The 26496-nt window shown below is 38.3% G+C and overlaps 3 protein-coding genes and 1 non-coding gene across 6 annotated transcripts; 2 read left to right on the top strand and 2 right to left on the bottom strand.

Moving 5' to 3' along the window:
- The first annotated feature begins 4290 nt into the window (after positions 1-4290).
- On the top strand, positions 4291-18251 carry LOC134745191 (mpv17-like protein). Of its 3 annotated transcripts, none has more exons than XM_063679185.1 (6): positions 4291-4404; positions 11855-11937; positions 14722-14862; positions 16023-16108; positions 16864-16976; positions 17719-18251. In XM_063679185.1, exons 3-6 carry the CDS (start codon positions 14734-14736, stop codon positions 17949-17951), a joined length of 561 nt encoding a protein of 186 aa, XP_063535255.1. In that variant the 5' UTR covers positions 4291-4404; positions 11855-11937; positions 14722-14733; the 3' UTR covers positions 17952-18251. The 3 variants fall into 3 exon arrangements, with proteins under 3 accessions (XP_063535255.1, XP_063535254.1, XP_063535257.1); XM_063679184.1 differs by having other exon boundaries at positions 11855-12021; XM_063679187.1 differs by lacking the exon at positions 4291-4404 and having other exon boundaries at positions 11849-11937.
- On the bottom strand, positions 15391-15472 carry Trnal-aag (transfer RNA leucine (anticodon AAG)). The gene has a single exon. It is a non-coding gene; the product is annotated as a tRNA-Leu (tRNA).
- Positions 18252-18648: 397 nt separating the features above from the next.
- On the top strand, positions 18649-22283 carry LOC134745122 (uncharacterized). Its single transcript, XM_063679084.1, has 6 exons — positions 18649-18892; positions 18994-20001; positions 20090-20281; positions 20963-21146; positions 21689-21897; positions 22156-22283. The coding sequence occupies exons 1-5, from the start codon at positions 18704-18706 to the stop codon at positions 21835-21837; spliced, it is 1722 nt and encodes a 573-aa protein (XP_063535154.1). The 5' UTR covers positions 18649-18703; the 3' UTR covers positions 21838-21897; positions 22156-22283.
- A 353-nt stretch (positions 22284-22636) lies between these two features.
- Positions 22637-26109, bottom strand: LOC134745172 (uncharacterized). Its single transcript, XM_063679160.1, has 6 exons — positions 25977-26109; positions 25371-25578; positions 25175-25244; positions 24554-24755; positions 23727-23879; positions 22637-22787 (listed from the first exon to the last, which is right to left on the bottom strand). The coding sequence occupies exons 1-6, from the start codon at positions 26049-26051 to the stop codon at positions 22698-22700; spliced, it is 798 nt and encodes a 265-aa protein (XP_063535230.1). The 5' UTR covers positions 26052-26109; the 3' UTR covers positions 22637-22697.
- Between the last annotated feature and the right edge of the window lie 387 nt (positions 26110-26496).

The raw sequence follows: 26496 nt of genomic DNA, 5'->3' as shown, positions 1-26496 counted from the left end.
CGGGACAGGGACAGCGCGATGATGCGAGAGAGAGATACACGGTGATGTGGGAGGGACGGATCAAGAGCGCCCACTGGGCTGCTTTCATCAAAATACCGAAGAATAGTTTAGATTCATGACACGCGAGACATTTGTGCTAACGATTGACTTTAATGCGAAAACGCAATAAGCCAATAATGATCCAAGTAATTACTAAAAGAGCTGCTGTAAGTATCGTTTCTTAGAGATCATTGAAATGTTAAATAATGTGCGCAATTAGCGTAAAGTATTCGGTAATGGTTAAACCCGAGAATGATTACTAGGAGAATGTGAATTATGCCGCATGCCAATTATTTAATTATACGTGTTTTGATGTTTACCTCAAAATAAAGTTATAATTAAAATACGATAGCACTTACTGTGTTGTAGTTTACCATTAGTCTTGAAATTTTAATACCGTATTATTAAATGTAAGTAGATGAGAAGGCAAACAATTTTTTTTTTCAACATTTATGGCATTAACAGTATTTAAGTGTCATTAACAGTGTTTAAGGAAATTAATATCTCAATTTATAGGTTTACCTTAACATTAATTTAATTATAATTCATTTTTTATAAACATAATACTCAAACAATTCTTTAAGCTGTATTATTATGAATTAAATACAGTACAAAATTTTAGTTATCTATTTACATTTAATGTCTCTGTTTTATTTTATTAGGTATTTCGAATGGTTATTTTGATTTAAGTACCTATTGCTACCTATACCTATTATACTACCTATTTTATTTTATTGTGTTTACCTTTTTGGACTAAAAAAATCAATATCAAAATTCAAATTCAAAAATATTTATGTGATGTAATTTACGCACATAGAAAAACAAAACAATAAACATTCAACACACACACACACACACACACACACACACACACACACACACACACACATAACACATAACACACACACATGAACACATAAAAATTTCACAAATAGATACAAATACAGTGGTAGCCACACTATTCAATTTTAGCTAATATATATATATATATTTTTTTTTCAATTTTTTGTCCAACACAGTACGGCGGTTAGAACCACCGTGCGACCGTACCTCCTGTTACCTGGCACCGGCGCTCACGGCCCCGCGCGTCTCCATTTTACAACTTCACAGAATGCACAACTTATGAGAAACTCTATCTTAACTTATCTTATCTGCGCTGGACCACTTACAGGTAGAGTTTTAATTTTTTTTGGTTGGGAAACTTATTAGCGTGCTTGTAGATTTATTAACATGCTTTTAATCATGGAGTCAGGCTTTTTTCTAGAATTAAGGTGGTTCAGATGACTTAAAAAATTTCACTAAATAACTAAAACTGGACCAAGTGCATGGCATTTGCAATGACAAAGTGCAGAAATGTTACCATTAATGTCAAATTTCTATAAAAATATGACGTTTAGTATGACACTCCTTCACTATGCTCTGTTCAAGTCGGTTCAAAGTTAGCTTGGACGGACTCTAGCACGTTATTATAGCTTTGAACATATTAATCTATAGTGTATGACAATAAGCAAAGTTGAGACGAAAGTGGAGGACCCGCGCGATATCGCCTTTTCATTAGGGAATGCAAATCGGTTTAGATTTCATGACGGCTAAGCTATGATAAAACAACTGAATTTGCCTAAACTAAAACTAAACTTTCCTATTGAAAAACGATTCAAACGTATCGATAAATATTACTACGAAATACAGCACGTGGTTTTGATTAATTCATTATTTCTTGAGAGTTAAACATGTGATCGCTCACGTTTCGCCGCTCATGACCAAATAGTCCAAATACCTGTTCAAAAATATTAAAATAATAAAGAATTTCAGTTTGATACTGATTTCATTTGTTTTTTATTTATTTATCCAAAGTTTGTTTATAAGACGCGAGGGCAAATCGTCTCCGTAAATATTTTTGTGACTGTGTTCTCTACCTACAGGTCGCATTAATCTAAACCGATTGTTGTGAAATTTTGTGATTCGGTATTCGGTTCGGTAAAAAAAATCTACACAATTACCGAACCGAATACCGAATCACAAAATTTCACAACAATCGGTTTAGATTAATGCGACCTATTAATCTAAACCGATTGTTGTGAAATTTTGTGATTCGGTATTCGGTTCGGTAATTGTGTAGATTTTTTTGGCGGTTCAGTTAACAAAGCCACAATTAGTAACAAATCTGAAATCCTGCATAATTGTGGTGTGGTAGAGCATTTTAGCGGCAAAATGGCCAGATAAAGCGTATCTGAATCTCTTAGGTACAGCCACGCTCCGTGATTGTTGAGCCATTTAGGGTTCTAGCTAAATTGGACATTCCATAGTGTATGTATTGAATAACTAATTTAGCTAGGACCCTAAATGGCTCAACAATCGCGGAGCGTGATGATACTAATCAGTGTCAAAACGTAAACCAGAGTTGAGAAGCAACGAAAAAGCTTGTAGACGGTGTTACTTGATAGACAGTCTTAGCCACATTGACCTTATAATTATAATTTACTTTATATGTTACCTTGCATCCAGAATTTAAAAGAGTAAACTGACAGTTGCGGGCGTTTATTTCATGAGATTACTGCATTTGTGTAGGTAAACCGTAATACACAATTCAACTTCATGGCTCCTCTACACGATGGCCCAACGTAGGCCAGTCCAAGGGACGCATTTATGCGTTAGAGGGAGCAAGTGATATTCCTATCTCATTCCACCGCATAGCTGCGTCCTTTGGACTAGCCTACGCTGGGCCATCGTGTAGAGCAGCCATCAGAAGAATGATTGCAGAGATAGTCACGGCTATTATTGAGAAGCGGGATGCATTTTACAAATTATTAATGTTTTGAACCACTCGATACAGTGTAAATAGGTATTACCTACTTTGATTATGATGTGTGATAAATAGGATAAACTCGCAAAGTGTAGCGCAGATGGCGCTGGACCAGCGCCGCTGGTATTGTTTGAAAACAAAACATGTCAATAGACATGCCAAATTCAAAGAAACAGAACCACAGACTACAAACATTCTTAGGTTCCTGACAGTTGGGTACAGTGGTAGGGTTAGACCAAGAAAACTCTGCAGAGATTTTGACAGCACACGCAGTGCCAGTGTTATTTATACGTCATAATTTCATAGAAGTTTGACGTTTGAAATAATACCTGCACTGCGTGTACGGTCAAAATCTGTGCAAACTTTTCTTGGTCTAACTACCCAACTAAGTGTAGTTAGTTAGTACTTCTGGGTATTTTCCGCAACTCGACAAGGAACCTTGATCTGTGGGTTTTTAATCTCAATCAAGCTTAGGAGAAAGGCATATCACATGATCTAATTTTTACCAGAAAAATAGAGCCTGAATCACTATGGTCACGGAATAATAGGTATGCCTGAGCCATATACATAGGTGTTGGTCAATATAACTCGTTATCTATTTTAAACGGGCTACATTGCACACTATTTGCCTAGAGGGCAACAGGGACGTAACTTATTTGAGTGGGTCAACAGATTATCAATTTATGAACATGCTTTCTTTATCTCTTATCAGATTCTATGCAGTTTACAATCGCCTACACAATAGATTTGTCATGCAAGGACACCTTCATCCTCTTATCTCTAATCTATTGTATAATATGTATGTATACATAGTAGTATAATATAGGTAGGTAATATTAGTCTTTAGTAATAAAAATAAGTTCTAAATAAAATAGACCCACCGACCGCCGACCGTAAAATTAAATAATAAATAAATAAAAATACGTAATTTCAATTATGGAGCAAATATGTAGGTACTTATTTTATAAAATGTACATTTTATTTTATAGGTGTAACAAAAGCTTTGCAAACTGAACGATATTTTTCTTAATTTGGATTAAACATCCATTTCAATAAGCTGACTTTACCAGCTTAGAATTAATTTAAAAGTTACTGTCTTAGGTGAGACTTGAACTTAAGAAACTGGATCGCTAGCCCATATTGGCTACTTCACCAAGTCAGTATTTTTATATATATATACCTACATATTACATATGTATATAAATCTATGTTGCATGCTCATATTTAAGTTGTGACCGTTTCCTTAACCGGTTTACAAATAGAGGCGCCTACTTGATTAATTACATGATCACATGTAAGTAATAGGTAACAGAAATGGTAAATAAATACACGTTTGACCTTAAAACAGTGTTGTCACAGTTGAAAAGTAAAACAACCCATATAAAAATAGGTTACTCTAAATTACCTATTGTATTGAAGTCAATTGAATAACTAGCATACGGACAGTACGCAGTGACACCCTCAGCTACTAGCATGTGCACGTCGAATTAAACCATTAGTTTGTGTTAATGTTCATAAAAGCAGAGAATCTATTACTGAACAATCTTGACAGTTATTGTTGAGTTTCAAATTTGATATTTTTTGTTTAAGGTAGTTATTTTTTTTCTTAATACTTTAAAAATGTAGGTACTTGTGAAAACGCTCTAAACCCTTCCAAGCTACCTATCCCTTGCCAACACGCACAAAGCCGTATCGCCGTCTCGTTTTACGGCACTTATATGAGACGCCATCTTGGCGAAGTCAGTTCCCGAATTGATGCTTGACTAACAGCATCGTCTCTAATTTGAATAAATCAAAATGTGTGAAAACTAGCAAAAACTATTGAACTGGAGTGAAAGTGATACACGTGATTGACGCTGAAGTCTTGGTGAAAGTTTTATGAAGTGCTGGCCAGCCGAAGAGACACACAACGAGCTCCAAAGGTATGTGCGCAGGCATTTCTTCTAACACCCTTAATTTTAAGCGTCAAACAAGTACTTCTTGTTAATTTTAGATACAGTCCACTTAATATTTCAATTCCCTTCTGGTGTCTTGAGGGCTCCCATACATATCTCCCCGCATCTTTTTTTTCCGCTTAAATATTGGTATAAAGGCACTACCATATTTTTTGATCCATTCGAGCCGGATCTATATCCATTTGTCATAAATATACCGCTAACTATATGGTCATTGTGTTTACGTAACTGAAATATACTGTCATTTATCCTATTATATCTCCCGCATCGGCAGTTATTTCGTTTTGTTTCCGCTCCGCGTTGCTAAACACGACAGATCGTAGGTTATTTCCTAATTTATTTTAATTTTATGACAAACATACATATACACGTGTTCCACTTTTTCTTTGTTCACATTCCATAATTGTTAGCCATCTTGGAAATAGTCTAAATAATTATTTCAATTCATTCGTGATAGTTCGGATTTGTTCGGCTAGTTCATTTATTCCGCTCGTTTCGCACCTATACGATTGCACGTTGCACGGCACAGTTAACGTCACTCCGCTCGCTCGAATATTTCGGGTAGAAAAATATTCCGTTCGCTATATAACGTCGTTGACTCGCGGCTTGTATTCGTTAGGTAAACCTATTTTAAAGGGAACTTATTTATTTAAACCGCATATATTATATTCCATTCACATAAATAGTCAAATTCCTATACTAAATAGTACACTACACCTGCATACAAATAACTCGTAGGTACACTATTTATTTACTACGTTTTAATTTAGTTTTATTGCAAAACTTATTCATACCCAATAAGAATGACAAAACAAACAAAGAATGGAAAAGGCAGCGAGGACGCTCATAGTGATACAAACAAAAATCAGCTTGCCCTCTATACAGTTCGGCGCGATGTTATATACAAGCGCGTAGAAAACATCTTGGAACTTGCTTATAAGGCGGAAACCGATGCTACTCAATATAGGCCATTTCACACGAGTGCATTAAATTTAGATAAATTGCGTGAAGATTACGAAGCCGTTTTGGAGTCATATAATTTATTGCAATTACAATTGCATCCTGACTCAGAAATAGATTACGAGTCATGGACGGCCTTTGAGGAAATGTATTGTTATATCAAGCAAGTTCTGATAGATAACGAATCCAAGGTTCCCTCTGAACCGGCAAATTCGTCGAAACCAAAATGCCGCCTGCCTAAATTGGAGTTAGTTTCTTTTGACGGAGATGTCAAAAACTGGCCTTTGTTTTACCAACAGTTTAAAAGTATTATTCACGAAAACGCATCGCTGACTGACAGCGAAAAGGTGTACTATTTAGTTGGCAAATTAACTGGCAATGCAGCAAATGTTTGCTCCGGCTTGCCCACAACCGCAGAAAATTATCCAATAATTTGGAACGCATTAATACAAAAATACGATGATCCACGTTCGTTAGCATCAGCGTATTTGAATCAGCTGCTAACATTTAAACAATTAACCGCAACCAACGCCGCCGGCTTGGATTTATTTATAAATAAATTTAACTCGTCTGTAGAAGCCCTTAAGCAGTTGTACCTGAATGACTTAACCGACTTCATGCTTTTACATTTAGCGCTGCAAAAGTTGGATTCCGATACAATTAAATTGTTCGAAATTACATACCGCAAAGAGAAAATTCCCTCTTATCAAAATTTGATTGAATTTGTTAAAGAACAAAATAAAGTTTTATCTCGTTCGCCAAATGCGACAATTAATAAACCGGTTGATAATTCTGCTAAACAACGCTTGTTACAAAAAACTAAGTCGTTTGTAAACACAGATGCGGCCAATAGCACAAGCGCCAGCGATAAATGTTCATTGTGTAAAAATAAACAACATGAGCATTTATATTCATGTCAATCTTTTAATAAAATGACACCGCACGATAGGTTCAACTTCATAAAATCAAACTCTTTTTGCAATAACTGCTTAAGTGTGAAACATAAGACATTAGCTTGTACTTCCAAGCATCATTGTTCTCATTGTTCGTTAAGACATCATACGATGTTACATTTTAATACGAAAGAGAAATCTCACTGCAACGTTAGTGCAGTGGTATCCGCACCCGCTTCTAATAATTGTTTTCCCGCAATAACAAATAATGTTGTTACTCCCGCATCCGCTACCGCTTATGACTCGACCCCAGCCTTTTCAGCTGTACGGGCCGATAACCCCGCTCAAGCTAATATAGACCCTGCAATTGCCGCAGTTAAGGTCGAAAATAGCTTGCCGCCTCCTCGTGAGGTAATTTCCGCGTCCATCCGCACGATGGCATGTAAGGACAATAGTGGTCCATGCCTAACTACCGCTTTACTCGCAACCGCTAAAATTAAGGTTATTGATTCCTTAAACCGCACGCATATCCTTCGCGCATTAATTGATCCGGGATCAATGTCGGATTATATTACTGTCGCTTGTTGCAATCGCCTTGCGCTTGCTATAAATAAACCGCTACACGCTACTGAAGCCTCTGGCTTGGGAGAAATAGCTCTCGAGACAAAGGGCAATACCGCGCTCACCTTTTCATCTTTATTAGATGATTCACATAAATATTCGATCCGTCCGTTGATAGTAAATCGTATAACCTCACAGTTACCCGACTCGCGCGTAAATAAAGAGGTTATTGATTTTGCTCGCAACTTACCGCTCGCCGACGGTGGCTTTTCGGAACCTGGACCCATAGATATACTCTTGGGGGTTAATATTTATTGCAAAATATTACTGTCTAGGAAAATTGAGAGTTCGGATCCTACAATACCTACCGCGCTAGAAACGACCTTAGGGTACGTAATAATGGGTGACGCCGCTATAGCTAACCCGCCCACCGCTTCTCGCACGCTTTGCGCGTTTACTAGCGATCCGCTTCATAGGCTCGTTGAGAACTTTTGGGCAGTAGAAGAGATACCTTCGCGTACCTTTTTGAGTCCAGAAGATCAAAAATGTGAAAATATTTACACTTCTACCACTGTCCGTAATACTGACGGCAGTTATACGGTGGACCTTCCGTTTAAAGACAATCCTCAGACATTGGGCGATTCTTTTAATACCGCAAAAAGGCGTTTTTTACTTTTAGAAAAGAAATTCGCTAAAAATCCTGATCTTAAGTCTGGATACGACGAAGTTATTCACGATTATCTTGATAAAGGTATACTCACCCGCGCGTCAACTGATGACGAATCTAATACTCGTGGATTTTATCTACCGCACCACCCTGTATTACGCAGCGATAAAATAAGTACAAAAGTGAGACCTGTCCTAGACGGAAGTTCAAGGACAGATACAGGTTTATCTTTAAATGATATTTTACATACCGGATGTAACCTACAGGCTAATCTTTTTTACATTTTATTAAATGTGCGCATTTATAAAACAGCATTTTTCGCTGATGTAAAACAAATGTACTTATGCATTTATGTGAACCCTTCGCACCGCAAATACCAACGGATTTTATATCGGTTCTCTGATACCGACCCGCTCGAAGTGTTAACGTTCACGAGAGTGACGTTTGGACTTCGACCTTCAGCCTTTTTGGCAATTCGGACGTTACGTCAGTTAGCGGCCGATGAGCGGCACAAATGGCCGAAGGCAGCCTCTGTGCTCGAAAGAGATGTCTACATGGACGACCTTGCTTCTTCTGCTTCTTCACCCGAGGAAGCTGTTAAGATAGCAGACGAATTGATCGCCCTTTTCAAAGCAGGTGGATTTGATTTACTCAAATGGTCTTCCAATTCACGCGAATTGCTCGAACACATACCTGAGTCGCACCGACAATCTAAATCTATTTCCTTCGACGATGGAAGTACCTTTAAGGTTTTAGGTTTGAAATGGTTACCTGCACGAGACAGCTTTGTTTTTGATATCTCGAGTCCTCCGTCCGTTTGTACCAAGCGCGCCATTCTTTCGGCTACCGCACGCCTGTACGATGTCTTAGGACTCGTCGGCCCAGTTATTTTGTACGCCAAATTGATAATTAAGCAGCTTTGGCTTCTTTCTATCGATTGGGACGAAGAGCCCCCCTCGCATATTGTTAAGCAGTGGCAACAATATTTAGCCGAGCTACCGCAAATATCTCGCCTTAGTTTTCCTCGACATTTAGGCATTGAGATGAGGTCTCAAGTTTCGTTGGTTGGTTTTTCCGATGCCAGCGAATCCGCATATGGGTGCGTAATATATTCCCACGTCGTGAATGGCAACGAGCCGCCTGTGGTCACGTTGCTTTGTTCGAAATCGAGAGTAGCTTCCGCTAAACCTAAAATTACTCTTGCTCGTTTGGAACTTTGCGGGATATTACTTCTTTCTAAACTTCTTAAGGAAGTTCACGACACCATGTCGAATAGGCATAAAATAAATAATATTTTTGCATTTTCAGACTCAGAGGTCGCCTTATGTTGGTCGGTCGCCTCTCCACATAGATTTGACACTTACGTCGCGAATCGCATTTCGCAAATTCAAACCAATATTTCACCTGACAACTTATATCACGTTGCAGGCTCGCAAAACCCCGGTGACTGCGTGTCACGTGGTCTTACTCCTTCCCAATTGCTCCAGCATGAGCTTTGGTTTAAAGGACCCGCTTGGTTATCACAACCTACAGAGTGTTGGCCTATACAAAGATTCGTTCCGAATCGGTCACACCTGCCCGAGGAGAAAACCTTGTCCCACGTGACCACGGAGGTTACTAAAATTGAACATCCTCTATTAACGCTCGCCCTCCGTTGTTCTACTTGGAACAAACTTCTTCGAACTACTGTTTATGTGCTTCGTTTTCTGAAGAAGCTACCGCGAAATGATGTATTTACCGCTAATGACCTAAATACCGCTGAACTTAAAATTATAAAAGCGGTACAAGATGCACACTTCTCAGCTGACATCAAGTCCATTTCTAAAGGACGTAAATGCTCGCTAAAGTTACAGAAACTGTTTCCTTTCCTTTCTGATGGGATTTTACGCGTTGGAGGTCGCTTATCGAACTCATCGCTGGATTATGGATCTAAGCACCCTATAATTCTACCTAAAAAAGGTCATATAGTAGAATTAATAATTGATTTCTATCACCGCAAAAACCTGCATGCAGGGCCTCAGCATTTAGTTGCTATATTAAAAACTAAATTTTGGATTATTTCCTCGCGTCGCATTGTTCGGCACCGCACTCAAAAATGTAACCGTTGTTTTAGGTTGAATCCTAGACCTACTTTTCCTCTTATGTCAGATTTGCCGAAATGTCGTTTAGAGCAATGCAAAGCCTTTATGCATACAGGTATAGACTTTGCTGGACCCCTGTATGTTACTCCTTACCGGAAACGCGGCATACGCAGCGTTAAGGCTTATATATGCCTTTTTATTTGCCTTGTAACTAAAGCCGTTCATATAGAATTGGCCTCAAATCTAACTTCTGCATGTTTCATAGACGCTTTCAAGCGCTTTCTATCGCGACGAGGTCCCTGTAACTTTGTTTACTCGGATAACGGGACGAATTTCGTATCCGCAAAAGCTTATTTTAAAGAGCTTCACGATGTTTTACAATCGGACGACTACTATAAGTCTTTCAGCGACGAGCTCGCGAAACGTCGTATCACTTGGAAAATGAATCCTCCTACCGCTAGTCATTTCGGAGGTATATGGGAAGCTAATATAAAAAGCACTAAGACCTTACTGTTTAGAGTCATAGGAAAGCAGATCCTAACCTTTCAGGAGATGGAAACCGTCCTTACTCAAGTAGAAGCTTTGCTCAACAGTCGACCTTTGTATGCTTTAAGCTCGGACCCTTCCGAACCGCTCGCGCTTACCCCTTCTCATTTTTTGACCACGTCTCCGTTGGAATTTTTACCCGCGGCTGATTTATCTGATGAACGCCCCGACTTACTGTCTCGGTTTTCATTAATGGACTCGCTAGTGCAGTCGTATTGGAAGAGATTCAAAACGGAGTATTTACATAATTTGCAGCAACGGGAAAAGTGGAATACTCCCTCAAATCCAATTAAAATTGGTACCGTAGTAATATTAAGCGTTGATAACGCCCCGCCTTTACAATGGCCATTAGGAATCATAACCAACGTCTATCCTAATAGCCAAGACGGAGTCGTACGCGTGGCGGAAGTTAAGACGAAGACTGGAACGTATAAACGTCCCGTCATACGGTTATGTCCGTTACCGACTCAATAGTAGTCTTATGTTTAGTTAAGAATCTTAGGTTTAGTTCACGTCTAATATAGACCAATTAAATATAATACTTAAGTTAGCTTAGCTTATACTTGCGTTTTACGTAACTTACTTAGTTATTAGCACGATTGTTGTGCATTGTTATTTAAACCTTTTTTCTTTGGTTTGGTTTGTGTTAGGTAAATTTTTTGTTTGAATTTTTATTACGAACTTAGCAAGTAACTTGGCACAATGACCATATGCCGCGATTATATTATTATAGTTTGAGCACTTTTGCTCTCCCCTTCCTTTTCTTTGAAGGGTTCCTTCAAGGCCGGGGGGATGTTGAGTTTCAAATTTGATATTTTTTGTTTAAGGTAGTTATTTTTTTTCTTAATACTTTAAAAATGTAGGTACTTGTGAAAACGCTCTAAACCCTTCCAAGCTACCTATCCCTTGCCAACACGCACAAAGCCGTATCGCCGTCTCGTTTTACGGCACTTATATGAGACGCCATCTTGGCGAAGTCAGTTCCCGAATTGATGCTTGACTAACAGCATCGTCTCTAATTTGAATAAATCAAAATGTGTGAAAACTAGCAAAAACTATTGAACTGGAGTGAAAGTGATACACGTGATTGACGCTGAAGTCTTGGTGAAAGTTTTATGAAGTGCTGGCCAGCCGAAGAGACACACAACGAGCTCCAAAGGTATGTGCGCAGGCATTTCTTCTAACACCCTTAATTTTAAGCGTCAAACAAGTACTTCTTGTTAATTTTAGATACAGTCCACTTAATATTTCAATTCCCTTCTGGTGTCTTGAGGGCTCCCATACATATCTCCCCGCATCTTTTTTTTCCGCTTAAATATTGGTATAAAGGCACTACCAGTTATTCAAAGTGTTATCACGATTAAACGCGATATCTTTAGATAAAAATATCTCAAGCACATAAGAGTTATTCCTAGTTAAAAGAAGCTGTATTGTAAGTGTTTTCATTTGAATAAATACTAGTTATATTATAAACATAGGATTGGATAGACCGGACGCGGCTAGCTGTATAATTCACGTGAGTAATATTGTGGTGTCTATTATAGTAAATGGTTCAATTCTCATTTATGGCAGGTGTATAAATTTACGAGTTACGAGGATCCGTTTAAGCAGCTCTGTTTGGTCTTGAAACGTATTTTTTATTCAGATCCGCTTGCCAATAGGTAATGAGCGACTTTAGAATTAAATAATATAACCTAATAATAGTTTTTCTATGACAAAGAGTCTATGCCATTGCTCACTTATTTTAAACTTGTAAAATAGCTGGCATATTCATTTAGGCACAAGCGTTAATTTTTCGGGGATCGGGTCATGTAGTTAGGTATACCTAATGTTCTTGAAAATAAGCAAAATAGTCGCTAATGTACTTACGTAATTTCAACAATTAACGACAGTCCTTTATATCTCTGGTTAACTTGTAAACCAGTGTTCTGTTAACCAATCTATGCGCAAAATTAATTATTCATCATAAATCAAGTAAAGTGCGGAAATTGCTGTGTAACAGTAAGCAATGCATAGGTACATAATGAAATGTAGTAATGGCGTATCGCATTAATCACATACTAACTATATATATACATAATCATAGTAGTGGCTGGCTTACCATGAATCTCCAATATAGTTTACGTGGCCAGGCTACAGTTAGCTCGCGTAAAGACATAAACTCCTGCTTGCCCCCACACCATTTTTCGCTTCCTCCCCGAATCCACGGTTTTGTTGTTTGAACATACGATTCATTCTGCAGTGTTATCTTGGCACTTTGAGAAAAACTTGTCTTTTTTTCGTACAAAATCGAAACCCATATGTTATGCATCACAGACTCGAGCGCGAATGGATTTTATGACATTGTTTTAAGAAAGTAAAATCAAAGTAAAAAATAAGTCGCTGTCAGATCCAACTGACAGATTTTGCTATTTTGGCTATGGAATGTAGAGTTAACTCTACATTCCATAATTTTGGCATTAGGGAAAGGTAATAGGTATGGAAGGTAGGTAGATATATTATACTACTCTTTAGGTAGAGGTAATGGGGTAGATATTTCCTAAGAGGGTCGAATGGATTGATCCGAGTTTGATGTTAAGCGGCTCAATCTCGACTCAATTACTATCTAGTTGCGTACTAAAATATTGAAATATACGCCAAACATGACAGAACTCTTTGATGGATATATAACCATAGAGACAAATTTATAAATAAAACTAAACTACTTACAAGCAACTTCCTTTTTTTCTTGATTTCGAAATTGTCAAACACGACGAATTAATGTCAATTAACAAGAATGTATGGATGGTATAAAAAGGATGCCAATCTCTTATGGCAGAATTGTTGCAAAAGCGACCGCTTTCAGCTTTAAATAATAGTTCCTAATCTCTCCGGTGGCGCTAGTTAGGCTCTGGGACATGAGTATAACATGAACCATATAAGGCAACAAATAACCCGACCAAATTACGTAGGTTGTTTTTGGTAGTATTTCGGTGTATGGTGGCGCCGCCTAATTACTGTTTTTTGATGGACACTTTTCATACATAGAGATTTGACTCCTTTATATAGTCTCCATGCAAGAATGTCTGCGAAGGCAGGAACCGGCTTGAAAGAACCCGTAAAACGCTTTCATGCTTTGCTTTATGTACACAAAATTGGAAAATAGTTACGTATGAAATTTCATGGGCTATGCGGAGCTGGCTAACCAGGATGCTTGCGGTTGTAAAGCGACGAAAAAGGGTCTGTTTTACAATAACCTTGTAGTAGTCAGATATTAACATGCATATAGTTAAGTACATAGAACCGATATTAAATAGAACCGAATATTGGCTGATGGTCTTCATCTAACAACCAGTTGTGTCGTTTTCAAGCAAAAGGCACCACATTGTTGCTTACCATAGGGACGTAGGCACATAATACATAAAAGTGCTTAGTAACTTATTGCGTATGAATCAGGGTTGGGTTGGAACACTTGGAACTAACGACCGCTTGAAAGTGGCCTGTTATTTACCAATATATACTATACTCTGCTATTTACCAACTTAACATACGATTAGAATATGTATATGAAGGGTACACGGAAAGAACATGTCTAGTCACTTTTTTCAGAAAATAAGATTTTCATTTCGAAATGTAGAGCTCTTAATGAACTATTAGTTATATCTTTTGTTACCACTGTATAATATATGTAACACAACTTTTTTTAGTTAAAAAAGACCTGCCCGCGCAGCATGGTTTCCCCTATCACTAAGTCCGTCACTTTCGCACTCACATACTTGTTAGAACGTGACAGGCATGGTGATAAGCGTACCGTGCTACGACTCCTGGTCACGGAATTACCATACATTTTGACATGGTTCCAAATTTTTAAACCGCGATTACTCATACTGTTACTCAAGGGACTAGACATGTTCTTTCCGTGTACACTTTATATCTAAAAAAAATTCTATTGGAAATTGACCTGCACCTGCATCATAAGGAATTCATTCAAAAAGTGGACATGCACTTTTGCGGCTGGGCCTACTGGGGGGCTAGGTCGATTTGTGTAAGATTGTCCTATAATCTGTGGGAGACCCAAATCGGGCATCAGTTTTTGCGGCAATTTTAAATTAAAAAATTGAACTTCAAGGTATTGTAATTGAACTATCTAAATAGCACATCTTTGACAAGCCACAGATGAAAGGATAATAGGCTTTTATTTATGTATGTATTTATTTTATGATGTAAATGTTTTCAGAAAGTAAGCACCATGTCTAGAGTGATAGGGCTGGGCAAGGCGGCGTTACGCAAGTACCCCCTGATGACCAACACGGCTGTGTACGCCACCTTCTACACGGCGGCGGAACTGTCGCAACAGACCTTCAACAAATATAATTCGGTAATATCCATCTCATACAGCATGAACTTGTAGGGGGCAGCACCAGTCCCTGCATGGTAGTTTAAATAAGCAAATCCATGTGTCCGTATCTCTAACAATTGATTTTTTACTCTACCTGCCGGGCTAGCACATGATTGGCGCGAGAGTATCTCGCCGCGACATAGACTACCCGTCCCTCTATAATTCATACAGTTAGTAAAAGACGGGTAGTCTATCTCGCGGCGAGATACTGTCGCGCCAATCATGTGCTCGACCTACAGGTATACATGTTATTATTATACATATCTAATCCAATTTTAATAATTTCTCGTACTTTCATCGTTGCCGTTGCACGTTGGTTGGATGTACTCATATTACCTTTAACATTATGGTTACTAAGCTTTTGGGGTTGGTTATCAGTTATTATACTTAGGGAGTGTGATGAACTATTTACGTAGAGCGGCTAAAAAAATCTTTCATATATAGTAAACCCATTTCAAATTTACATAAAAATGAAATCATAATAAAAATAACTAAACAAAAATACCGTGGCAGCGGTGGGATTCGAACCCACGCCTCCGAAGAGACTGGTGCCTTAAACCAGCGCCTTAGACCGCTCGGCCACGCTACCGTTGACGTGGCCGGCGAATGTTGACAAAACTTGCCGTCGCCTGTTACGTCATCATATTCATGATATGCGTAACGTATGAGGGGAGATAATTATAGCTAACTATCTGTGTATGTACGATATATTAGCAACATGATATGATCATGATCAGTTTTAATATTAATTTGTCAGCTGGTATAATATTCCTATTTATTTACTTATGTGTTGTCTGTGTTGACAAAGAGATTACATAAGGTACCTTACTTAGGTACAAAATACACTTAGAAACTGCTTGGTAAAATAAAAAAAATATTGAAATTTTAGTATTTTCATTCGGTATTTTTCCATTTAAAAATACATTTTATCTACTTACTAGTTTTTATTCTTCTTAATAAACACATGAACAATTGGGATGGAAAACGTGTTAAAAAAACAGAACTAATCCCGGGTGGAGCCGCGGGCACAGCTACCTACATAAGTAATAATAATCTGTTAGCTAAGTTTAAATTTTATAATATTATACTCGTAATTCTACTTTTGTTTCTCAACCTTTATACTTTTCATTTATTTTCAGCCAGAAAAGCCGGAGATAGACTATGCAGCGGCGGCGCGTATCGTGGCTGTCGGCAGCTGCGTCTACGCTCCTACCCTGTATTATTGGCAAGTATTAACCAATTCTTAATGAGTTGACTACCGCCGTGTCATGTGTAAATTTTTACTTAATCCTTTACCGCATGCGAAGCCATATATAGCGGATATGATATACAAATCTATTGGCAGCTATTAAAGTTCAAATTTCAACAAATACTTTTTATTATACATGCAATAAGCGGTTAAGTGTAAATTCCACTTAATTTTAATTTGGAAATGAAAACCTAACTGGGTAAGTACATAACAAATATTATGCCGAAAAAAGACTTTATGGATCCCATAACATAGGTACAAAGCACCGCACAAGGTATCAGTCAGATTTATATGTGTTTTTTGTTACAATATAATATCCCTCGTGTCTAGGTAAATTCCATTTTGACACATAGCGTGATCGTCGTCATGACTCATGATCGTGAGTAACTGCTGAAGCATATGGCGATCAGCGCCATCGACTTCAGCTGTAAAATGTTGCACTACTTTACGCGTCTTTAGTATTTCTTTGTCTCCAATTAATTGCACATTGTTGTTACTTATTCAAGATTCAACTGGGGGCCTAGCCAAGATGCCAATCGTTTGCAGAAAACGAAACAAAACGCTACTCTCTCACTATCACTCTTCCATTTAATGCGATAGAGACAGATAGCGTTTCGTTTCTCTGCGAACGATTGTCAGCTTGTCTAGGCCCCTGGTGTCTGAAGGGAACTGAAGCACTCGCTAAGCGTATATAGTCCTATTTTTAACTTCTTATTCTATATGTTTCACAGGTATAAGTTCCTAGACTCGAAGTTCGTAGGTAAAGCGATGAAGACGGTGGCCACGAAGGTGGTGATCGACCAGTTCACAATGACCCCGGTCCTACTAGCCAGCTTTTATGTCAGTAAGTGTACTTAGTGTTACAATGACTGGTATGAGAGTGAAACTCACTATGAAATAACTGGTCAATTTATTGACCCGTTCATGAAAATTGTTCTTATCAGAGTGATCCGCTTTCATGTCTCTTGAGTGTATTCTTAACATTTGGAAAAGAGAATAGAAAGGTCTAGCATATAGCATAGCATCAATCAATAAATTTTTCGAAGTAATTAAGGCATTAAATAGAGAGTATTTGCATGTAACCGGCAGTAAGAATGGTTCTTTTCTTTCAATGGATGTTCTGAAGGCCTAGCCAAGATTTCAATCGTTCGCAGAGAAACGAAACGCTATCTGTCTCTATCGAACTAATACGAAAGAGTGATAGAGATACAATAGCGTTTTGTTTCGTTTTCTGCAAACGCGGATTGTCATTTTGGCTAGGCCCCTGAGATAGCTGAGGACCATGGCGAAAAAGCCGAAAATGTATTTGATTTAAGTGTAAGAAAAAATACATGCGAGTATACGTGCAACCTCAAACATTTTATTCTGTTATTCAAATTAGTTACACAGCATTACAGTATTACTACTAAGGCACTGCGAACTACAAAGTAAATAAAAATACAAAGATACGAGAAAACACAAATAATAACAAAATACAATTTAAGTAGATTTGGGCGACGACATAACAGCGTGGTTCCGTTGCGTCGTTAGCAGAAGAAACCTTCTCTATACAAAAATGTAATTAATTGCATCCGTTTTTATTTCAGTACTCGGCTACTTAGAAGGCAGAGCTAACGTCTTTGAAGAGCTAAAAGAAAAGTACTGGATGACTTTCATCGCCAACCAGTGTTTCTGGATCCCTGGTCAGACTATCAACTTCTACTTCATGCCTCCTCAGTTGCGGATCGTCTACATCTCATCTGTTTCTTTTATTTGGATCAATGTGCTTTGCTTCATCAAGAGACAGAAGATGAATACTAGCCGTGAAAAGGATCTATGAGAAAGAATTTAGCGGGAATTTGAAGGGATAAAAAAAGTATTTAGAAATAATTAGGCTTATACGAAAAATGTTTCTGGCCTGTTTGCTGTATTGCATGTCTAATGAATTATTAATTAGTAAAGTACCATTAATTATCTACCCAGAGCACTTTGAAGAACATTCGATTGACGGGCATTTATATTTTTGATAATGTTATATGCATATTAGGTAGTTAAGTACGTTTCTATTAATTAGTTTAAATAGTAGAACAGGTCCTAGTTTTTTACTCAAAGTATTTATTGTACGTAATCCTATACAGTGCGTAATAAATGAATACTCGTTTATAAATGCACATATTAATTTGTATATTTAAATTGTATATTTTTACATAATATAAAATTAGACGTAAATTACAAAGCGATTTTATTGTTTTGCGGTCCGCATATTTTTATAGCATGACAATTCTTCTTTTAAATTAACATAATGTTCATAATTTCTACCTTAGAACGATTACAAAACAGTATGTTATTTTGCACAATATTACTTGAATATAACTCCCATAATTAAATCAACAGGGCGAGTAATAATTTCTTAAGCAAGTATGGCTTACTATGTAAGTATGGCTTCACATAACTAGTTTACATGTTTGCAAAACAATAGCCGTTATTCAGTTGTCTGCGATATCTTGAAGGCAGCAGTCTAGTCTTTTATCTTTAGGAATTTATCATACTTATACCTATATTTCTACAGTTCACTTAAAAAACGTATTAAAAATGGAGGAAATAAGTTATTTGTTAAAGTGCTCAGTGAATGATCAATCAAATTTAAACAGGACACAATTGTTGACTAATGTATCTTTAAATATTCCTAGTGTACCTCTGCAAGTTACTAAAACAGTCGGACTCGGTGCCATAGTCGGTTTGGTGTTGGTTACAGTGGCTAACTTCATATTTAATCAAAAGGTACCTGATTTTAACACGACTCGTCACGTAGCATAGCTCCAGTCCAGTGCTGACTTATTATTACTTATTATACTGGCATACTTAACAATTATGTTTTTCAGTTTCGTTCCATTTTCTCTGCATCCTCAAGGAAGAATGATAAAAATTTCGGAAACATAAACGCAAAAACTCTACCTAGAGCTATAACTCTAATTGTCTTAGCGACAATGCTGCCATTGATAATAGCGTTTCTGCTCTTAGCATTAGTGTACAAACTTGCTTGTGCTGTGATCATCAAGAACAAGGACAAATATTTCGTTGGTTTCCTCAATAGCTTCGACGTTTTCTGGAGTTTGGAAGACGATACCACGAAGAGTGTCATAACTGTTCTGGGAGTCATAGAGTCAGATTCCCCCACCGCTCTCGTTCTAAATATCAAACATAAGCTACTGAATATTTTTCCCAATAAAACCACAGATAAATTATTCTTCAGAAGAAGTGAAGAATATGGATTTTACTATTGGAGACGCTACAGCAGTATCGATATAAATCAGTATGTTGAAATGGTTGATTTTCCAAACAATTCTGACACGCTAAATACCGAAGACTTAGAAATCTTAATGACTGAAATATCAAATCAATCGCTGCCATACAATGATGAGGCGTTATTTAAAATATTGGTGACCAAGCAGAGGGTCAGTAATTATGGTCAAGAAAGAGGTGAATACGGTATTGTATTCAGAATCCATCATTCAGTTGGAGACGGAGTTGCTTTGATTGAGTTTCTATGCAAAACATTAGCTGATGATAAAAACGATTGCGCGGTTAACATGTTTTCGAATGCTGAAAAGTATAACACTAGAGTCCAGGAGTCTCCAAAAAATTTAATAGATATGATGGAGAAATTATTGGAAATGCCAATTTGCTTTGTTGATGGGATTATTCGGAAACCAGATGATAATTCCCTACACGGGCCAGTATTGTTTGGTGAAAAAATATTTAAGTGGATAGAATCTGATGAAAATTTGTTGACAATGGTAAAAGAAATTAAGGACAATATAGATAACATGAAATTTACAGATGTTTTAGCGTCAGCTTTATCAAGTGGCTTGCACAAATACTTTTCAAAGGTAAATTGTGCTCGCAGGTAAGTTAAAGTAATTCTTCTGTGTAATTTCTTGAACCTCGATTCCTAATATTTTTTTACACTTCTAACAGACGATGACCCACATTCCAAAAGACGTAGCAATCGTGTTGCCAGTTAGATTTCCTCTATCTACGATAGTTGACAATGGTCTGGTTTTGGAAAACGATTTTAGCGTGACCATACTGGATTTGCCGGTGGAAACATGCAAAAGGGAAGTAGTTCAAGAACGTTGCGATGAGCTGCGCAGAAGTGCTGACCCTTTGGTAAGTATTAATCCAAAGAGAAGCGCTGTAAACTGGCAAAACCAAATATATCTTTTTTATAATTTTAGGAAAAACAGTTTAGAAGTTATTCAAGAAAATAGGCAAAAAAATGACCATTCCCCTCCCTTTATCTCCGAAACTACTGGGTCAAAAATTTTGAAAAAAATACACAAAATAGATCTTTACCTATAGATCACAGGAAAACCTATTAGAAATGTGCAGTCAAGCGTGAGTCGGACTTAATTACTTAGTTTTTGATCCGACCCCTACGGGTTTTTTAAAGACATTTCACTCACGTTTCACATAAAAAATACATTGTTTAAACTGTGTAATGTACGGAATCCTTGGAACGCGAGTCCGACTCGCACTTGGCCGGTTTTTAATAGTTGAAAACGATGTTAATGAAGATGGTAAAACAGCTGAGTATAGGTACCTATAATAGTAATACCTAATACACTGGGTGTGGCAGATGTTGATCAAACAGAACAACTTTTTTAATTGGACGAATAAGAGCATCGCGAAACCAAATACCCTGGTCTAGTGGACCTGGTCTGGAATAGCCAATTTTTGGAAAATGTTCATTATGACCAGAAAAGAAAAACACATTTTCAGACTCGATAAATCCGGTATAAGTAGCAAAAATAACTTATAGAAGAAGTCATACGTTTGTTTTTCTTCCAGACTAACTATTACCTCCTCAAGATCTTCAACAGCGTCCTACCCAAGCAAGTTCTGCTGCCCGTATTCAACAGCAGCCAAGCAACCATGGTGTTTAGCAACCTGCCTGGGCCGCGACGCCTAAACATTTGCGGAGGCAATACCCTGAAGAAACTGGTGTTCTTTGTGCCATTGAAAGGGAATACTGGTAAGGTTACGGCCGATTATCAACGGGGCAGGATAGTTAAACTCGCATCTTCGCCGTCATAAGATCATCAGCTCAGCTTAACCTATCTACGAATATGTTCGGTTCTTTCTAATGATAGGCTTTTACGTGTCTTTATTCACCAGTCGTTTCCATCCCATCTTGTCATCTCTTGTCTTCTTATCGAATTAGATATTCTACTCTGTGAGAAACAGTAACTTAGCCCATTCGTCGGTTAGGAGAACTTGCCACGCTTGATTTGCAAATCAGTCGTAGCTGTTCTTATAGTTACATAAAAATAAAATAAATAAATAGATATTATGGGAACTATTACACAAATCGACCTAGTGAGTAACGAAATATAATATTATGAGATAGATATAGATAAATATAACATGAAAACATCTATAACTCAGGTACACTTATCTGCGATAAACACAAATAAACAGGATTCGAACCCGTGACCTTCTGCTTCGTAGGCAGGGTCACTATATACCAACTAGGCTAGGCCGTTAGATTATATGTGTTTCTTTCACATTTTACAGGTTTAGGAGTAACTGCGCTCTGCTACGACGGAGTTCTCCAGTTCGGCGCTGTGGCTGACTCGGCGCTGGTCTCCAGCCCCGACCAGCTGGCCATCATATTGGACGGCATGGTGGAGGAGATACAAAGGATGCACCAGACGGTGCGGTAGTGGAAGAGAGGGAAGGGGGGGGGGGGAGTTTAACGGCTTGCTGTGGCTACTCAGTACAAGGTATGTAGTTTTCTGGTATTAACTAATACATGTCAAAGATTTAGAAGTGACTGGCGCTGGTCTCCAGCCCCGACCAAATGGCCATCATACTGGACGGCATCGGCATGTTGTTTTCTTGTATTAAGTAATACATGTCAAAGGTTTAGGTTAGGAGTGATACTATCAAAACTATCCAGTAACCAGAAACCATTATATTTAGGTCAGTGGGCCGTGCGTGTCGAATGTAAACTGCATTGCTGATACTGCACTTTGTTGCAGGATGGAGACAGTCAACTGTGGCCGTTGTGGATCTACCTCGACTAGTATATAGCATTAATGATGGTTTTAAATTAGAAAATTTAACGTACTCGTAAACGTCATAATTAGGTACCTTTCGTATGCATGCCTTGTCCCATAATTTTAAGGTTAAGTAGCATATTTTGACAAGGGCATACGAAAAGGGTGGATTTTTTTAGTACAGTCGCCATCAGATACATCTGAGCGGCCAAGGTGCTCAAAACTATCTAAGCATGCACTTTAATGTCTTGGTAATAAGGCTTTGTTCAGATGTTTGTGAACACCTTGGCCGCTCCAATATATCTGGGCTACCTGGCGACTGGCGACTGTACCAGACAAAACGTTTCTTCACGTCCAATGAAACGTCCAATAATAAATATATTAAACAACTTTATAGTTTTATTTGTGAAATTTATAAATAAAGATACATAGGTATATTTTATTCAATGATATAATGTAACAAACCTTGTTTAATTCTTAATAATATTCGTATTATAAATAATAGAGGCCCACTAAATAAAATTCTAATAAAAAATATCCTTTCGTGGGATTAGTTCTTGAGCTTGGGCTTTCAAACGAAGATTTTCTAAGCATAGATTGTTGCATTTTTGAATCTGAAATATGTTAATTGGTATACTTACCTACGTTAATAATCAGTTGATAAGTCGAATTTAAGTAACTCATTGACATATATCTAAAGATGGGCCTTACGGGCGGGGTGTCAGTACAGCGGTGTCACGCACACGAATTACGAATTCGAGCCAATCGTGCAGTCTAACGCCACAACGCGATTGGTCGCAACTAGTTGCGTTAGACTGCACGATTGGCTCGAATTCGCGAGTGACACCGCTGAACTAGCACCATTCTTAGTGCCCGTAGGGCCCGTTTTTGATATGTCAAGAGTTCATATTAATTGTTGAACGAGCGAGCGGAGCGAGAGCGAAGGTCTTGGGCAAAAATGTTTTCGTATATCTGGCTGCTGTAATGTTACTCTACGGACGCATTTCTCAACCGATTCTCGTGATAATTGGTGAGCAGGTTCGACAATTATATACACGGTGGCTAAAAAATAAGTGCATTCCCGTTGCCAGGGAGGTTTTGGAATTATACTGAGCCACTTTTACTATGGGACCAACCCCGAAATCGCGAAAAAAAAAATTGGCTGGTTCATTTTCTATAGGAGAGTAATTTTTTTTTGGGGTTTTGTGGTTGGTCCCATAGTAAAAGTTGCTCAGTATAATCCTAAAACCTCCCCGGCAACGGGAATGCATTTATTTTTTAGCCAACCTGTATAGATTTTTGAGTCGATTCCGTTATAGGCAATTTTTGATAATGGCGGAGCCATGGGGATACTACCTATATACAGTGTACAGCTCACGGAATCATTATTTTATAGATCAGAAACATAAGTTCCAAGTTCCAATACAGACGGATAGGTTAGATAGCAGAGCACAAACCTTTTAGAAAACGTTGTTAAACTCAGGGTCGTGCCTAGCAGCGGGTCATGTAAAATGAAGACAATTTGAACTAGGGATTGGTATTAAAATAGTCACCTCAGCAAGCAACATGGCAGCTGCCCCATGCCGTTCAGTCCTCATCGCTTTCTTCAGACTTAAGTCGAGTTCGCACCTGGCTCGGTCAGCTGCTGCTATCAACTTCTTCACTGCTCGCTTCAGTTGGTGAACTTTCTTGGAGTATGCGTGTTTCTGATAAAAACAATCGGAGTTATAACAGTTTTCAGTATCTAAGTATTTAAGTTAACCCTCATCAAGGCAGAGGCGATTTAGCGATTACAATTAAACATATGTTCTTATTCCGCGTGTAAGACTGACATAACATTCGATTGTAATTTATTAACTATCAGTTAGATACTTGCCTTTGCCCGTGACTTCATCCGCGTAATAGAAGTGCTGAGGTACCTGATCCTCACTGTAAACACGGAGTTACTTCTCTGCAGATGTGTGCGCGTTTCAAATGTTAAGTTCCATCTAACTTTATGATTGCCCACTGTAGGGCCCCGACTTTGTAATTTCTGATAGTTCTGTGTAGAGCACGATGATGTAGAGTACCTATACCTAACCTTTCATCATGTAGAGTACCTATACTTAACCTTCATACATCACTTAAGTAATTATGTCGTATGTCACCATGGCCAAGCTTCCTCTCCTGCAGTGACAAGTACTTCTCTCTAACAGCATCGTATGAGCATCCATAATTTGCGTGTGTTAACCTACTTACTTCATTTCAGTGCTCTTTGCGTTGGCGGTCTCGCAGCAAGACGAGTACTGCTGGCAGGGCAGGGATTTGTAGCGCTTTGAGTTTTGTATCTGCTGAAGCTAGCGAGCTTTCATACAACAAGAGTTAACAAAATGTACGTCACCATGGCAAGCTTTCTTTCCCTCAGCGACATGTATTTCTCCCCAACAGCTAATAGCATCGTATGAGCATCCATGAGTTGCGCATGAGTGGAGTTGGCAAGGGCCTGCAGGCGTGCTACCTCCGTGTTCTTAGCATTGTCGGCCTCGCAACAAGACGAGTACTGGCAGAGTAGGGATTTGTAGCGCTTTGCTAGTTCTTCGTATCTGGTGAGAATATTATCAACAAGTTGACTTAATTGTGCATAGTACGAGTATAAGGTTTTTGAAATTAGCTCTGAGGTTTCATGATTGCGAGTTCTTGGCTCTGGGGAAAGACTGGCTGACGTCGGGGCCCGGGAAAAATTACAGTTTACTTTGATACGCGATTAAGGATCTGTTGCACTAAACCGTCTGTCACCGTTAGAGCGTACGCTAAATATTTTTGTATGGGAAGTTTCATAGTTCACTGCTGAGTGGCGTTGATCGGTTCGTCAATTATGGTTGGTGCAACTGGCTCTTAGTCTAGTGCTATCACTACTACTACTACTAGTATAATGATAAAACAAAACAAACTTGCAGTACAGGTACTTAAGTAAGTTAGTACGCCTACACTTAATGTTCCTTACTGGAAAATGTGGACTTACTGATATTGTAGACAGACAATGCTCATGGTCGACCACGATTCTAAGGCCCCGTAGTCTTGCGTTTCAGAACCTTTAATGGAAGACGTGAAAATCGTAAAACAGTAACAAAATAAAACCTTAAAACGGTGTAGATTCGATAGTAGGCATACGATTATATGTTTGATTGTACGCCAAAATGACTAACAAAAATTAAAACCTGATGATTGCCAAGTCTTGTGGTTTTGCTCATCGCTCAACCACTCATTAGTTTTGTGGTCTTTACGTTCATGGACGTGAGTACTTCCACATCGCATCAGTTCATTCTCGTATTTCCTCGTTTCTTCCAGGCTTTCCAGGAGGTCTTTCAAGAGGTTCCGAGCATTCTGAAGGCCGTTCATGAAGTTCTTTTGTCGGAATACATCTTGCTGCAAACGTGAATGGTTATTTTTATTTATAGACCAGGTGTCTCCAAATTTTTTAACCCGAAGGCCAGAGCCAGGCATTTAGCTCTCCCGCTTCGTTGTAAGGTCTATGTGGCGAAGACCGTCTACGAGCTCTTTCGTCGCATTTAACTCTTGCGTTAGTACACATACCTGCTCCACTTATCTACAGAACAGAAGGTTGGTAGAGCACAAGGAGTGAAACTTCTTTCTGACTGTTTCTGAGCGACGTACGGCGTACGTAAACAAACACGAGAGTTCTTGCCCTATGATGGTCTTCTTATCAATAAATTCCCCACATTGACCTTAGGTTTATATTCGGCTTGTAAGTTGTAGTTTGACCGCTCGTTTTAGACCATACACTCATTGAAAATACAACTTACAGGGTAGTCATTGACTGTCATGATTTTTATACCATCTGCAGTGATTAGATTGTTCTTTATTTGATAGTCTTGCATTTTTAGAAACCAAGTAGGTATATTTTTCGTAGCAAATTGATAAGGTTATTTACAAACATGACAAGGGCACTTGTCACGAAATATGTCAAGAGCTCTGAAGGTCGAGATCTACAGCAAAAAGGGCATATACCCGCTGTGCACATTAGGCCAAGGTGTCGGGCAAATGCTATGTTCAGGTCAGCATTGAAGAGCCAATAAGTAGGGAGCTAGTTTGCGACCAACATTTGGTATCAAAGCGATGAGTATCGGATTTTTGTGCACCAAAACATCAAAGTATCCTGGTACCCTTGTAAACAGTTTTCAGTACAGCTCAGATCAGCTCCAGACCAACAATGAATAACGAGAAAAACCTACAAGTAGATGGCGTCCTTGGGCAAAACATGAAATTGATTTATCATGGATTTATCAGATTATTCAGATTTCAGAAGCTAACGTGTTAAAAAGG

This window comes from Cydia strobilella, chromosome 11 (genome assembly GCF_947568885.1).
Source record: "Cydia strobilella chromosome 11, ilCydStro3.1, whole genome shotgun sequence".
Taxonomy (NCBI): Eukaryota; Metazoa; Arthropoda; class Insecta; order Lepidoptera; family Tortricidae; genus Cydia; species Cydia strobilella.
This window is presented reverse-complemented; position numbering and strand designations above follow the sequence as displayed.

What these genes read in the sequence shown, in the direction of transcription:
- LOC134745191 (XM_063679185.1), top strand. Translation starts at nt 14,734, where the DNA reads ATGTCTAGAGTGATAGGGCTGGGCAAGGCGGCGTTACGCAAGTACCCC. An exon ending in GCTCCTACCCTGTATTATTG is followed by an intron (nt 16,109 to 16,863) that starts GCAAGTATTAAC and finishes TATGTTTCACAG; the next exon opens with GTATAAGTTCCTAGACTCGA. An exon ending in ACTAGCCAGCTTTTATGTCA is followed by an intron (nt 16,977 to 17,718) that starts GTAAGTGTACTT and finishes TTTTTATTTCAG; the next exon opens with TACTCGGCTACTTAGAAGGC.
- LOC134745122 (XM_063679084.1), top strand. Translation starts at nt 18,704, where the DNA reads ATGGAGGAAATAAGTTATTTGTTAAAGTGCTCAGTGAATGATCAATCA. An exon ending in TGCACAAATACTTTTCAAAG is followed by an intron (nt 20,002 to 20,089) that starts GTAAATTGTGCT and finishes CACTTCTAACAG; the next exon opens with ACGATGACCCACATTCCAAA. An exon ending in GCCATTGAAAGGGAATACTG is followed by an intron (nt 21,147 to 21,688) that starts GTAAGGTTACGG and finishes CACATTTTACAG; the next exon opens with GTTTAGGAGTAACTGCGCTC.
- LOC134745172 (XM_063679160.1), bottom strand. Translation starts at nt 26,051, where the DNA reads ATGCAAGACTATCAAATAAAGAACAATCTAATCACTGCAGATGGTATA. An exon ending in CAAGACTTGGCAATCATCAG is followed by an intron (nt 25,245 to 25,370) that starts GTTTTAATTTTT and finishes CTTCCATTAAAG; the next exon opens with GTTCTGAAACGCAAGACTAC. An exon ending in CTGCCATGTTGCTTGCTGAG is followed by an intron (nt 22,788 to 23,726) that starts GTGACTATTTTA and finishes AACATATTTCAG; the next exon opens with ATTCAAAAATGCAACAATCT.